Consider the following 16,148-nt stretch of genomic DNA (forward strand, 5'->3'; position numbering starts at 1 on the left):
AGCTTCATAAAAGCTCTATTTTTACGTAAGATTTGTGGCTTCTCGGGATGACACCAACTTTTGCTCATAGCTGTGTATTCTTTTGTCCCTGGATGAATCCCTTGTGGCCCTCTCTTTTGGAACAGTTGGACTTTGTGAGGGGTTTCTTCTCTCAGACCTTACCCCCAGCCTCTCAGTCTCCCTCTCCTTCCTTCTACCTCTTTCCCCTCCCCCATTGTAGCCTCTACAACCCAGCCCCAGAGCCTCCCTGATCCGCAACAATTAGGCTTCATCAATGTAGAGAGGATGCTTAACTATTGATTATTTCCCTGACATCAGTAATTCATCCCTACCATAAAAACCTAGCAAACATGCGCAATAAGCCAGTGTAAACCAACCAGTTAACAGTCTGATGTTGAGCCTTTCCCTATTTTATATTTACATATAAATATTTACACAGTTCTTTCACCCTGCATGGATTATTTGTGTTTTACAGCTCCACCCTGTGCATGTTTCCTTGTAAAATGTATTCTTTTAAACCATGATTTCTACTAACTTAATAGTATTCTATGCCATAGGTATAATTCATTTATTCAGTTCTTGAGGGTTGGACATTTAGATTGTTCCCAGTGTTTTACTATTATAAACATTGTGGTAAACAACTGTGAACATCTTTATAAACACCTACAATTATTTGCACAAGGAACCTATTATATTTATTAGATTGGTCTTTAGTTCATTATTTGCTAATGAATGGTTATTTGTGTTCTCAAAAACAAAACTAATATAATTTGTTTATTTAAAATATTTTATTTATTATTCATGAGAGACACAGAAAGAGAGAGCCAGAGCCAGAGACACAGGTTGAGCATCTGCCTTCGGCTCAGGGCATGATCCCAGAGTCCCGGGATCAAGTCCCGCATCAGGCTCCCTGCATGGAGCCTGCTTCTCCCTCTGCCTATGTCTCTGCCTTCTCTCTGTGTCTCATTAATAAATAAATAAAATCTTAAAAAAAATATTAAAAATGCACATAAAAGTGAGCCACAAAACAATGTTACCACCTATACATCCCACCAGCCAGGTTTGTCTAATCTGAATATCATTATAGATGTTTTTAACTTCTACATACTGTACATTTCTGCAAACTTGTTTTGTTCTGCTTAACATTATGTTTTCGAGATCTGTTTATGCAGATACATGTAGCATATACTACTACTTTATAATTCTCAGTTGATGGAGTGTCCATTTTCTGTTGATAGATAACGTATGTTCTCATTTACTGTTTTATAAACAGTGCTATGGTGTGTAAGGGTGATATTTCCTTAGATATTAATTTTGCCTCTACTTGGGCCCTACATCAGGGGCTGGAAAACAAAAATAAGTAAAATATAGTTCCAATTCTTTTATTTTTAATTTTAATTATTTTTTACTTTTTATTTTTTAATTTTTTTTATTGGAGTTCAATTTGCCAACATATAGCATAACACCCAGGGCTCATCCCGCCAAGTGCCCCCCTCGGTGCCCATCACCCAGTCACCCCAACCCCCCGCCCACCTCCCTTTCCACTACCCCTTGTTCGTTTCCCAGAGTTAGGTGTCTCTCATGTTTTGTCACCCTCACTGATATTTTCACTCATTTTCTCTCCTTTCCCCTTTATTCCCTTTCCCTAATTTTTATTCCCAAATGAATGAGGCCATATAATGTTTGTCCTTCTCCAGTTGACTTATTTCTATAGTTCCAATTCCTGAGAACAGAGTCTTAACAGAGAAAAAAGATGATGCACAAACAAATCAGTATGATACGGTTCACTCATATAGTATTAGAGTCCTGTGTATGTGTGTTTGTGTGTGTGTGTATGTGTGTCTGGTAACAATCCATTATCTAGAAAAAGGGAAAAAGAGAGACAAAGAAGGACAAAGACAGAAACAGAGAGACAAAGACAGAGACAAGAGAGATAGAGACTGAGACTAAGATAGAGAGACAAGAGACCAAGAAGGATGGAGACACAGAAAGGGAGAAACACAGAGACAGAGACTTGGAGGGAGAGTGAGAGAGAGAGAGAGAGAGAGAGAGAGAGAGAGCATAACTGAGGAGCAATGACCACCTCCTTCCTCCTTTGGAAGATGAAATGATGGAGCTGGGTGACAGCCCACAGAATGAACAGAGAGGCACTGGGCAGAATCCAAGGGAAGGGGACCTCTGACAGCTTCAAGCTGTAGAACACTATGCATGTATCAAAGGAAATATTAGACACCTGTCAAAATGATAGATGCCTGTCTGTGGTCATCAAATGGTGAAGCTGAGTCTTTAGGAAAGACCAGACAGCTGAAAAAATGAAGAGATTTGGATTTTTATCCTGTAGGCCAGGGGCAACTGTTAAAGTTGTAAGCATTGGAATAACATGATCGTATTTAAATTCTAGGAGGGTTACTTTGGTAGCTTCTGTGCAGTGATGAGGCTGGAAGTAGCACTGACGTGGCTCTAAACTAATACAGGGGGTTTTGAAAGTGAGATGGAGAAACAGAAAGTAGACTAGAGAGACTTTCTGGCTTTGCATCCTGGATGTGTGGCATGGCCGTGGACGAGGAAGAATGCATAGAAGGAAGCAGGTGTGGAAGGAGTCGAAGATGGGTGGGTACAAATTTTGAAGTATAACAAAATAATAAAAGAGGAGAAGGGGATGGAAATCTAGAGCACCTAGATGAAACATGTGATGGATACAGAATAGTGAGAAGTAACTCACACTGTACTGTGACGTCCAGTAGCCAGGACCATGCCTTATTTATCCTTGTATTTTTATAAGAACCCTACACCAGGGACTAGAAAACTCGCTGTTGGATGAATATGCTTCTTTCTTTATAATTCAGGTGCCTATCTTGGTTTTTTGTTTTGTTTTTTCCCCTATCTTGGTTTTAAAGGCTTTATTTTCCCCTAGAAGTTGAGGAGGGCCTTCAGAGAAGCAGATGATGTCTTTCAGGTCCATTCAGCCTTAGACTCTCCTTAATACCTTGTTTGGGACTATTCCACTTCACAAAGACTTAATATGGCATTGCATCAACATCATTGACTCAGAGCTCACACCTGCAGGGTTCAAAGGTAAGATAGGGAGGAGGCAGAGAAACATCTGAGAAATGATGACTGTCTTCAGTGAGAGAACAAGAAAATACTATAGCTCTCGTTTCTAGTGTGGGTAAGAATATGAGCCCTTCTCTGGTGAAGTCAGCATTCCTGTGGTAGATTGGAGTGTGTGGTGTGGGATGTCTCCTCTAAACGTGTGTTGACTGGTGGAAAGTGAAATGATTTCATTAGATCTGTAGTCATTAGTTGTGGCTTTGCAATAGCATCCACTCATCTCATTAAACTCCAGGAAAATTGAAAATTAAAAAATTTGGGGATCAAAATGTCACCTGTCAGCACTTGTGTAATCATCCACACAGAGGTGGTGTTTGAAATGTGCTGTGGAGACTCTGTGCACCTGGCTACCTGCTTTAGGTGTGGCTCTGGTTCTAGAAGGAGAGCAATGAGAAGTAAGGAATCACTGTGTTGGCATAGATCTCCTCCGGCAGCTTTCTATGAAAGTCCTTTCTTTTTGCCCATTTATATAGTCAGAAAGGTTTCTGTCTCTGTTTCTTCGTCTGATGCCAAAGTGCATTTCCCCCAAATTTATTTCTGATTTGGCTAATTAATAATTGCTTATTTTAGAATGACTTACCTTTGTTAACAAAACCTGAGGATTAATGAGTTCTATGCATGAATGTGGGCTTTATGACTGTGGTTGGAACAAATTCAAATAAGTCATAGTTCTTCTCTGAGTGTTCAGATTGCAGGCAATTCACTCTTACTATCCTAATATGTGCCCTTTAAATCAAGATAGCAGTCAATATCAGGGATCATATATTTCACTGCAAAGCAAGGCAGGTGTATTTCAATAATGTTTCTGTTGAGTTTCTATTGTGTTTTATAATTCACACTTTCATTTATTTTTGAAATAACCAGGATGATTCCTTGTCTTTATAAAATACAAACACACACATACAGGGATACACACACACCCAGGACACATAGACACACACAACAAAGGATACATTATAATACACATTCTTCCCAGAGTAGTTGGTCAGGATATTTGTGGTAAAATAATGTGGCACACCACGTCAGAATGAATGAGAATTGCTTCTTGAATACTAACAGTATTCAAGAACCAGAAGTTCTTTTAGGTTACTAAGATATCACCTCAACTTTACTTTATTTGAATAAAAAACTATTTGAAGGAGTTTCCCCTTCTATGATAAATTTTTTGACTTTTTTGGAAGCTCTTCAAAGGAGTACTAGATGGCTTGGAAAGAACTCAGAAATGGCATTAGTTTACCATGGGTGCTGGATTAGATAGTGAACCGGGGTAAATTTCTCCAAATACAAATAAATATATTTAAAAACTTGTTTTGGATATAAGCTTGTGAACAGATATTATCTCAATCCCCAAAGTACTGCATGTAGGAATTTATCGCAGCGGTTTGGCGCCTGCCTTTGGCCCAGGGCGCGATCCTGGAGACCCAGGATCGAATCCCACATCGGGCTCCCGGTGCATGGAGCCTGCTTCTCCCTCTGCCTGTGTCTCTGCCTCTCTCTCTCTCTCTCTCTCTCTCTGTGACTATCATAAATAAATAAAGATTAAAAAAAATGTTTAAAAAAAAAAAAAGATAAAGAGAATTGTAGGGGTGCCTGGGTGGCTCAGTTGGTTAAGCATGTAATTTTGGCTCAGGTCATGATCCCAGGCTCCTGGGATAGAGTGCGACATGGGGCTTCTGTTCAGTGGAGAGTCTGCTTCTCCCTCTGCCCCTCCCACCACTCATGCTCGCTCTTGCCCGCTCTCTGTCTCTCTCTCAAATAAATAAAATCTTTAGGGAAAAAAAAGAATGGTAAGGAAGTCTACAGAGACGTTATTCAAAGATAGCTATCACAGAGTTATCTATGATAGCAAAAAGCTGGGAACAGCCTAAACATCCAACAACACGGAAGCATCTACTGTGAATGATGATATAGTTATAAAAAGGGATTCCTAGGGCCAATTATATTTGAAAATAATTATATTAGATTGCATCTATGGTAGAAATTCAAATAGGAACACACGCACACACACACACACACACACACACACACACACACACTAACAGGGAAACAAAGAGGGAAGAAAAAATACAACTTGAGTAGTTACTTCTGGCTAATGGGTAATAGATGATAGGTAACTGTTGATTCCTTCTTCATCTTCCTCTGAATTCTCCAAGTAAATTCTCCAAGTGATATTGATTTTATAATTACAAAATGAAATACAAAATATTAAGATGACTCATTCCCTGTTCCTGGCAACATTTTGCCTGCTGTCCATTTGTCTGCTGAGGCTGTTGACCCTTTACTATGGAGGAGGAGCGTGAGAGAGGTGTACTAAACTGAAATGGCTCATCTCCTACCAAGTGCCATATATGCTAATTAAATGGCTTTTCTTGGTAGAAAAGAAGAAATGAAAAGAGAAGTGCCTGGATGGATTAAATGGTGTGTAAATTATATCTCAGTATGGCTTATTTAAAAAAGAGAGATGGGAAGCTGAAAGACCTAGGGTTGCCAACCTTGAGGGTAACTGTGGCTTTGAAGTTCATTTTCAAGAATGTAGTAGAAAGAAGTCATCTCGATTTCAGTGAGCACTAGAAAGATTGGAGCGGGGCAAGAGAGGCAAGAATATGAGGGAGGGAGATTGGAAAGGAAAGTCTCTGGCTACTCTCCATTGAGTTCCTGACCTCCCCCTTGCCCTTCTATCTTGAACATTCCTTGGTGCTGAAGCTCTTCTTGCCTCACACTCCGCAACTAGTCACAGGTCATTAATAACTCTCTCTGCTTTAGTCACCTGAGGGCAAATTCAGATTTGGCCTGTAGCAAGCTTTGTAATAAATAGGAGTACTTTCACTTCTTTTTTTGCCCTTATATAAATATTTTAATCATTAGGAAAATCTATATAGTTTCAGATTAATCTGATTTATCTCCAGCACCAGCTAGTTCTTGGTGTTTCCTAAAAAGGCATGTATAGGGATATTAACAAATTTTTTTCTATAACATTAAATAATACATTCTCATATTTCTGAGTATGAGATTTTCTTTCTAATATTGCAGTTATCAAACAGATTTAAAATAGTCTTTGAATAGAGAATTTTCAGGATAGGCATTTCATCATTTTATTTATTTAAATATCAGTGTTCATAATATTTTTTTCAGGATTTTATTTTCAATCTCTATGCCCAACGTGGCGCTCGAACTCAAAACCCAAGATGAGAAGTCACATGTTCCACCAACTGAGCCAGCCACAATCCCCCAGTGTTCATAATATTTGTTTTAATAATAATAATGACAAATATTTATTAAGCATTTCTGAAACATGATATTATTTAAATCTCACAACACCCCTAGGAGGTCAATAAGGTTACAGCTCTTATATAATATATGCATACAGTTGAGGCTTAAAGTGAATTGATTTGCCCATGGTCATATAATGAAGATCCAAACCAGGACTGCTAACCACATCTTACTCTAGAGCCTTTGATCTTGATTCTTCATTCTGTTTTTGGCACTTCGCACCATGATTTTGGGAAGTGGGATGGGCTTTTATCTTCCTTGTTTATTTGCTTTATCTTACGTGTGTTATAATAATTGAAAGGGCAGGCATCCAGCATGCATTAACTGTTTCTCAAGACTCTGTAGTTATGTTGGTCACACTTTACATTTTATTAGTAACACTTTTCAATAGAAACAAAGGAACATATCTCAGGGATACAAAAAGCTAGCATGTGTTTAAATTTGCAAAGCTCAAGGAATTGTGGCTACAATTCTGTAACTCCCCGGCCAGTAAGTAACATTTCACATTCATGTGTTCAAATGGCAAGAAAACTTGACATTTCCCTTAGCTGAGTAGAGTATCATTATATCTTTATTCTAGCTGTGCTTTTCTAAAACACAGCATGCCATGTATATCCTTTTCATAATGTGTGACCATGATGAAGAACATACTCTCATAGAGTGACATTGACATTCTTGAAGAACTAATAATCTGTTAAAAAAAAAACGCAAAATTATCCTTTCATTTCATTTTTTTTGGTTACAGACCCATATTTGTTTCTTTTTTTTAAAAAAAATTTTTTAAAGATCTTATTTATTTATTCATAGAGGCAGAGAAAGAGAGAGGCAGAGACACAGGCAGAGGGAGAAGCAGGCTCCATGCAGGGAGCCCGACATGGGACTCGATCCTGGGTCTCCAGGATCACACCCGGACTGCAGGCGGCGCCAAACCACTGTGCCACCGGGCTGCCCTCAGATTGGTTTCTAGCAAAATATGTGTTTCAGTTGGAAAAACTTAAGCTCCTGGGACGTTTTTAGTAGGACTCTGATGGCCAGTGATTTAACTTATAAGTCAAATCAAGATATATATATTTTTTACCTATTATTTATTTTTGCATATTCATTAAATGTTTTCCTATCAGCAAATATGCCTCATTAGGGATTTTGGTCTCTAAACTCTAGATGGAAACTAGCTGGTTTGGTACATTGCTAATCCTAGAATAATTATGTAAAGAAAAGAAATCCACCCCCCCCCCAGTCCTCAAAGAGACAAAAAGATAACGAATCACAAATTATGATATCGGTTTCCTGGAATTAGCTGGAGATCATATCATAGTCACATAACAGTAGTGACTAAAACAGGTAAAATTTTAGTTTATTTATATGTGATCCTTTCAGCCAATTTTTTTTTACCCTATAGTAATAGCTAGAGATATTCATAAATTAAATCAAATTGCTAAAATCACCAAAAGGAGATTAACAATGAGATTTATTTGTGAAAATTAATTATACCTTATTTTTTTTTTGGAAAAAAAGAGGTTTGAAGTGACTTGTATGAAAAGGTGGACATTTTAGTTACATAAAAAGGTCACAAATAGTAACTTAATATTCATAAAACTATATATGACACAAGATTCATATTGTGTTTGAGATTTTAATTAGAAAACTGAGAAGCCAACGACAATTGTCAATCATCAGATGCCACTGTCTGCCAATTACCAGGCTCTGTTCCTTCTCTGTTTAATTTCACTTTTACAGCAAATCTAGACCAAGGGGTAGGAAGTGTGTTTATTTTTGTAAATGTGGGATATAACCTTGCTATTAGTGGAAGATCATACAATTTACGGTTGTCATGGTGGAGATCTGTTTGCCTCCAGAGTCCCAAGTTCTTTCCAATGAGTCAGATCACATGTGCAGACCAAATGGCCAAGCTGCCTACCCTACGGGGGTAACCACTAATTCCCAATAGAGAGTTGTCAGTATCATTGTTTTCCCAAATGAAGAATTCCTTGGATCTTAGTCCTGTCATGCCCCATGGCATGGAATAACTGGTCTGCATCCACGCTTCCCCCTGAGATTTGAGATTTGGAACTCCTGAGATTTATGCTCACTTCTCTTTTCTATCCTGCTGTCCTTGCTCCTGAGGCTAGGTGAGACACTTCTAAGACCTGCAGAGGCACTTAGTGCTATTCTTTCTCTTTAGCCCTGCAGTGCCCGCCAAGCCAATTAAATTATAAGGCACATAAATGAGAGGAACTACTCAGTGTTCACTCCTCTTGGAGGCTTTTTCTTCCACACTACCAAGAAATGAGAAACTTATCTCACAAAGAATACTTCACATTCATCGGCCCGGATTCTGAAGATTTGTATGTCATCTGAAGATGTACAATATGTGGTTACTGAACTGTATTCAGTTGCCTTCTGATATTAACTCCTCTTCACCAAGTTCAAATGTACGGGACAGAAACCTTGATAATTCTCCTATTTTCCTATGGGACTCTTTGCCATTTGTTTTTCTCCCAATTAGCTTGATGTGCCACCTCTAAGGATTGACACATTGAGCCTGTCTAAAGCTACACTCTACCTCCCTACCTTTATCATCCCCACACACTTATTGAACACCGGGTAGTGTCAGGAACTGTGTTAAGTGCTGGTTTTACAATGAGACTTACTTAGTTTCTACCCTCATGGAGTTTATAGTCTTAAACAGATATTGATCAAGTAATAGCATGAAAATGTAATGGCAAAATTTGAAAATTGGTGAGAAGGTGCAGGGCCAAAGATGCGTACATATAGAGACTTGACCTTCTATTAGGATCGGTGCGGCCCCAGAAGAACTTGCAGAGGAAGTGGCTGTTTGACTGCCATACACTTTTCAAGGTAAATAATCGGCAAGAAAGACCTTTGCAGTTTTCTTTCCCTTACCACTTTTACCCAGGCACCTTGCATACATCTGGTGTATTTTTTATGGCCATGCATTTTGGTTTTACAAGTCTGCTGCATGTAGTGCGCTCGCATTCTCTGCAGGCAAGGGCTCTGTCAGTGATCTTGAACTCCTAAATGTCTCCTGAATGCCTCCTTACAGTCCTGTTAGACTGCATGAGAAGGAAGCGTGATGGCAGGACACGAACTCTACCAGGAAGTCTGAAAGCTTTCTCAAACCCACTTTTGTGGATTTCGTTCATTTTTTTTAAAATCAAACATTTTGGTATTTAGTGTTATTTTGTTTATTTTTAATGAGCATTTTTTAAAAATGAGCACTTTTAAAATATTTTTGTTTTTTATTTTTATTTCTTTTCAAGATTTTATTTATTCATGAGAGACACACACACAGAAAGAGGCAGAGACACAGGCAGAGAGAGAATCGGGCGTGGGACTCGATCCCGGGACTCCAGGATCACCCCCTGGGCCAAAGGCAGGCGCCAAACCGCTGAGCCACTCAGGGATCCCCCTGCATTTTTTTTTAAACATCAAAAAACTATTCCTGTGATTTCCCTACTTTTCTCTCAGGCCTCTTCAGAACTCCATGCTCTGCATATTTGTGGTGTTTCCAAGTGAATATGAATGTGTTTGGTTTTTACATTGCAACAACTAGTAATACTCCCAAAACAAAGCTGTCGGCAAGGTAACAGAGCCACCCATTAAATCCCTGAGAGAACAGAGAGCTTTCTTCATTCTCTCAAAGTGCCCCTTCTTTCCTGACTTTGGCTTACACACTGAGCTCATCTATGGCAGTGGACTCTGTCAGGTTTGGCCTTAATTATTGTTTATATTGTATTGTTTTTACACCTTTTGGAGGACGAAAATTAGAAATAACACCATTCAGTTTGTTAATAAGAGTGACAGACCAATCTTCTCATTACTATTTATTTCAACAGTTGTTATGTGATCATGTGTTTAAGGCCACTCCTTTATGTGGGGGATGGGGTCTCAAGTGAAGAGTGGGATCATTCATTATATTTATCAACACAGTCTTTCCAATCTGCTGGGGAGTGGTATGATTTTTAGACCAGAAAGATGGATGGGGTGGGGAGGTCTGTGCCTACTAGCTGAGACAGACCCTTCTATTGGCTTTGAAGGAAATAAATCAGGTAACTCAGTGTTCTGCTTTTGTCAGTGGGAAGGAAGCTATGGTATGGGTACAAAAGGCACCCAGGTGAGTTGTGGTAGGACATGCCCTAGCCCTCTGGATTAGGCTATAGTTTGATTAAATTAAAACTTAGAATTTTGCAAATGTAGTGTTTTCCCCATAAACTTGACAGCTTCCCGATACTAAAGTTTTTTTTTTCTCGTGAGATTAATGGTGGTATCAATAGATGTGATGTTTTTTATTGTGTAATGATAAGTGACAGCATTTGGTATATCTGTATAACTCAATAAAGTAATGTTTTCCAAATAAGCAATGCATGATGTCACCAAATCCATTAAAAATGGAAGATAGACCAATATTGGACTTTAATATTACAGAATATGGGAAGCTCATTGAACTGGCTTCAAATTCCACATTGTAACTAATCTTTGAGAAATTACCACTTGTCAAGTTTTGGTGTAGATTCAGAGAAAGATAACCATGATTATCTTAAAAGGCTATGTTTTTTTTTTTTTTTTTTTTTTTTTTGCAGTTTAAAATGATTTATTTGACAAACTTCTGTGGCTTACATTTTAGCATTTCATCAACTGCAAAAGTGAGGAAATAATTTATGGGCCTGGTATGCTTTTGAAAATATTTATGGTTCATAAAAATGTACATTCATATAGTTTGAAATGAACATATTTTAAGAAAGTTCAAGCATATACAAACATTGTTTAATCTCACAAAATGTATTAATTTTGTTGGGAATATTTGCACTATAAAAAGGTCTTTAATTTACCAAAGGATTTGACACAAAGCTTTACTTTAAGTTGCAATTATTTTTTCCAGTCTAAAGAAGGGTTACGACTCATGCTATCCTCACATTGCTGCTTCTGTGCAACCATATGGATGAGAAGAGACACCAAAAGGGTAAAGTCTTAGTTAGAAAGAAGATGCAGGACAGACAACCAACAGGTGTCCCTTAAGGAAGACCTCGGAACAATATGCAGTCAGATATAAAGACAGTTAAATATGAGGGTCAGTCCTCCTCTGCATATACCTGTTCTTTTTTTTTTTTTTTTTCCTTTAACACACTCATTCATACTGGAAAATGTAATGGTGACTATTTGGTCATGAATCTTAAAAGGCTATTTTTATTAGCCTTTTACTCCAACTACATATGTGTCTGATGCTGGATACAGAAGCAGATTTGAGAATCCAGCTGTCTTCTCCTAAGCTGAACATAAAAAGATTATCAATGGTAAAACAGTGCCTCTCTTCTCACTATTTTTTGTCTTTGAATATATAGTTATTTTAAATAAACTTTATTGTTTATTTTGACATGTAATAGGTTTATTATTTTTTTCCAAATAATTAAAAAATATTTAAACAGTCTACCAGTTTTAATTGCTTATATGATAAAATAATTGTATATAAGTTACATAAGCAAAGCTCCTTTGAGTCTTTAATAATTTTTAAGAATGTAAAGTAGTCTTGAAAACAATGTTTCCCAAACCAATAATTTGCATAGTAACACTCTTTTTATTCATGTCTCTATTCAAATGGCTTATGTTTAGAGAGGCCTATCTAAAAATAGCAGCCTTTTATTTTTCGTTCTGGCACTTCTCATTATCAGACATTGCATTATGTATCTATTTTTTTCTTTGCTATCTTCTCTTTGCTATCTTCTCTTTGCTATCTTCTCTTTGAAAGTATAGGTTCTGTTAAGAAAGATTTTTGTCTGTCTTGTCCATTACCTTATTTCCTTCACCTACTATAGTACCTGGCACATAGTAGCTATTCAGCAAATATCTATTGAAATAATGAAAATATTTCCTATGTGGATATTTTCCCTGTAGTACTAAAGCTTTAGAGACTCCATGTGTAATTCTTTTTAATTATGCCTCACACTTTTGCTATTATTTTTTAGTCCGTCATGGGTTTTTATACTACCTGACATATCCAATCAGTTTTCACATGGTGTTCCCCAGCACCCTCTCCCCACGACACATTCATATGGGTATGAGGTTCCATATTTCCTGACAACAACAACTGTCACCGTGGCCAGACACAGTCTCTTAATTACACACCCCATTCTAGGTATGCTGGAGACCTCAAGCTAGAACTGCATGAAGTTCTATTGCAAAATGGGAATGAACACCTCTTCGTGGTACTCTCATAGAGGGGCACAAAACATGCTATAGAATTTTTAAGGAAAGAGCCCTTCCCATTGTTTTTGACTTCTCCCTCTCCAGAGACCCTGCGTGAACTTCATGGGAGAATGTAAGTCCAATCTAAGTTAAGAACACTATCTACTTAGACTCATCTCTCCCCTAACAAAAAATACTATGCTGGTGTAAGCTCCTTACATACACCTGACTTCTTTCTTTAGAGCAGGATCTCAACCTTGGCTATATATACATTTGAATCAATTGAGAATCTTCAAAATACCGATTATTATGTTCCACCCACAGAAATTCTGCCTTAGCTAATCTGGGATGCAGCCTAATCAGTGAGAATATTCAAAGCTCCCCAGATAATGTGAACTGGCACAGCCACTCTGTAAAATTGTGTGGAGATTCCTCAAAGAGTAAAATAGAATTACCCTATGACCAAGCAATTGCTCTACTGGAGATTTACCCCAAAGATACAGATGCAGTGAAAAACCAAGACACCTGGACCCCAATGTTTATAGCAGCAATGTCCACAGTACCCAGACTGTGGAAGGAGCCTTGGTATCCATCGAAAGATGAATGGATAAAGAAGATGTGGTCTATGTATACAATGGAATATTCCTCAGCCATTAGAAATGACAAATACCGACCGTTTGCTTCAACATGGATAGAACTGGAGGGTATTATGCTGAGTGAAGTAAGTCAATTTGGAGAAGGACAAACATTATATGGTTTCATTCATTTGGGGAATATAAAAAATAGTGAAAGGGATTAAAGGAGAAAGAAGAGAGAATGAGTGAGAAATATCAGTGAGGGTGACAGAACATGGAAGACTCCTAACTCTGGGAAATGAACAAGAGACAGTGGAAGGGGTGGTGGGTAGGGGGGGATGGAGTGACTGGGTGTTGGGCACTGAGGGGGGCACTTGATGGGATGAGCACTGGGTGTTATACTATATGTTAGCAAATTGAACTCCAATAAAAAAATATACACACAAAAAAAAACCTCCCCAGATGATTCTAATGTGCAGACCTAGGTGAGTTGTCCCTCAGAGACTATTCAGTCCTCCCCAGAGGGACTTCTGTTGTGTCCCTCCCCCCAGATCATTGCATAAACCCAGCCATAATTTTTTCTAAGAATTGAATTCCAAGCAACTAAGCTATTTCTGACCTGTCCAATGGAGAAACAGTCTTGTAAATTCAGGTTGTATCTGAACTGGAATGTGATCAATTGAATGGGAATCAGCCTTCCTCTTCTCCTAAGTGCACAGTGGGAAATAAAGTATCTTCTCTGTCATTTGGTAGTTATCTTCAGACTCCTGCTCCATCTCCAGCCATTGCCCCCAGTGTGCATCCTAGACTAACAATCTCAAACTCTTTTCAGTTTCCTTAAACATAAGAAGTTTATGAGGAAGTACATATTTGTTTGTAGAGTTGGGTTCCTGTGTTTGGAACAGCTTTTCTTACCCTTTTACCTGACATATTTTGAGGCATCTCAGAATCATCACAGTCCTCTGGAAAACAAACCTTCACTACCACAAGCCAGGTTAGGTGTGCCCTCCTTTGATTGATTTTCCTTCTCATCCTACAAATTTCTACACTACACTGCCATTTTCTGTTACAGTTGTCCGACTCTCCTATTTAATCATGAACTCCTAAAAACAGACCATGTATTTTTCTTAATTTTTGCATTGTCAGTATGCAGACAGAGCATAGTGCATTAAGCCATCAATAAGTGCCTATTATATGTTGGGAAAAGTTAGTGAATATTTTATGAAATATTTATATTTGAGGTGTTCTTAGGGAGTAGATGTCTATAACTTTTACTTTACATGTGTTGTCCAAACAGTCATATGATGTATCTTGGGTCATACTCCCTAGTTGTTGGGTACCCAGTCCTAGACAAAAGAATTCCTGACTTTAATTCAGTGCCCTTGCTGTTCAGAATTTTCTGTATTTTTTTTTTAAGATTTTATTTATTTATTCATGAGAGAGAGAGAGAGGCAGAGACACAGGCAGAGGGAGAAGCAGGCTCCATGCAGGGAGCCCAAGGCGGGACTCGATCCCGGGACTCTAGGACCATGCCCTGGGCCGAAGGCAGACACCCAACCACTGAGCCACCCAGGTGTCCCCTGTAGGTTTTTTAAATTGACATTGTGTTGCTTGGCTTCGATTTTGGTTAAGAATGATTTAGGTGCTGCTATGTGAGAATGCACTTTCCTGAGTATAAGTTAGATATTTGGGGAGAGTGTCTAAATTCCTAAGCTGCTCAATTACCACAACTCATGCTATCTGCTCTAATAGTTGAAACCATACCTGTTGACATCCCATGGTATATGCTTAAATATTCCCTTTGAAGTAAATAAAATCATTAATATATCACAGCATATGGTAATATGAATTGCATAGTACTTGCACTTAACCTAGATAAATTTTTAAAGCAATAGTAATATTAAAAAACAGTGAGAAATAGTATACTAAATAATACAGGCTATTTACTTGACATTCTATTTAATTAGGAATGTCCAGGAGTGAACATAACATAGAAATATAAATATACTCTACCTTCAGACAGTATTGCTTCCTACATGTCTCTTAGAACTCAGGCATCATACTTCATTATATGTGAGTCTGTAGATGAAAGATATGACTTATTTTTCATTCAGCATGGCCCATAAACCTGAGACAGCCACCACCTCTGGTATCAATCAGAGAAACTGATCTTATCAAGTACTGGAGAGAAAAACCAGCCATGTTGGATTCACTGAGAGGCAGTAGATTGTTCTCCAGCATGGTACCTTCAAGAACAATTTTCATAGACCTTAAAACCTATTATCCCATTAGGTAGGATTTTTCTATATGTATGGGAAAATAAGATTTCTGCATATTTTATGGTATATATTGTGTATCATATGTTCTGTATATATTATATCATTGCTAATATAGAACATTTTATATAAAGAAATTATTTGTATTATTTTCTGGTCAGTAATGTTGAAATGTACACATATTGTCCTATCTGCTACAAACAGACATCAGAGCAAAACATTTTTAAAATTAATAAACATAGTTGTTCTAGAAAACAAGAACGAGAGATCTCTGTATTCAAGAGTAAGGATATTTTCCTAAAAGAAAAAGGCAAAAAAAAAAAAAAAAAAGAAAAAGGCAATGGGGAACAAATAAAGTTCAGAACAGTCAGAGCTGTGAAATCAGTCCATAGGCAGGCAAGGGTTGGAACCCAAGTGAGTGCTTGGAAAAAGGTGCCATTATCTTTATGCCCACACAAGTTGTGTGTGTAGCTCACAGCCACATCTATACAACTTGTGTAAAACTGGGTGCTGGGAAAAATGCCACCTGCTTTTGACTCTCAGCTGACCTAAGGACAGCAATACCTCCTGACATTTAGCTTGGGGCTCCTGCAACACAGCTCGTACAGTTATGGGAGCCCAGAGCTGAGCCTTAACAGGAGCATTTCTAGAAATAGAACTGTAAAGAGTGTAGCCCTCAGTGTCAGACTTGCAGAGGAGCCAGACTGCCAGTAGA

General features: G+C 38.0%; 1 protein-coding gene across 15 annotated transcripts in view; it reads left to right on the top strand.

Moving 5' to 3' along the window:
* The window catches only part of MTHFD2L (methylenetetrahydrofolate dehydrogenase (NADP+ dependent) 2 like), a 130,617-nt gene that overhangs the window by 62,850 nt on the left and 51,619 nt on the right, over window positions 1-16,148 (top strand). For 4 of the 15 annotated variants that reach the window (XR_005983024.1, XM_041724441.1, XM_041724443.1 and 1 more), the window contains one exon: window positions 9,176-9,240. The exons of 8 other annotated variants lie outside the window; for them this stretch is intronic. Coding sequence is in view for 5 of the 7 variants with exons in the window: in XM_041724441.1 (XP_041580375.1) it covers window positions 9,176-9,240 (65 nt within the window). In the remaining 2 variants the exon portion in view is untranslated. Of the gene's footprint in view, window positions 1-8,563; window positions 9,155-9,175; window positions 9,241-11,281; window positions 12,094-12,532; window positions 13,098-16,148 lie in introns of those variants that run through there. 3 more of the 15 variants (XM_041724447.1, XM_041724449.1, XM_041724455.1) reach the window with 3 other exon arrangements.

Source organism: Vulpes lagopus, chromosome 12 (assembly GCF_018345385.1).
Source record: "Vulpes lagopus strain Blue_001 chromosome 12, ASM1834538v1, whole genome shotgun sequence".
In the NCBI taxonomy this organism is placed as follows: Eukaryota; Metazoa; Chordata; class Mammalia; order Carnivora; family Canidae; genus Vulpes; species Vulpes lagopus.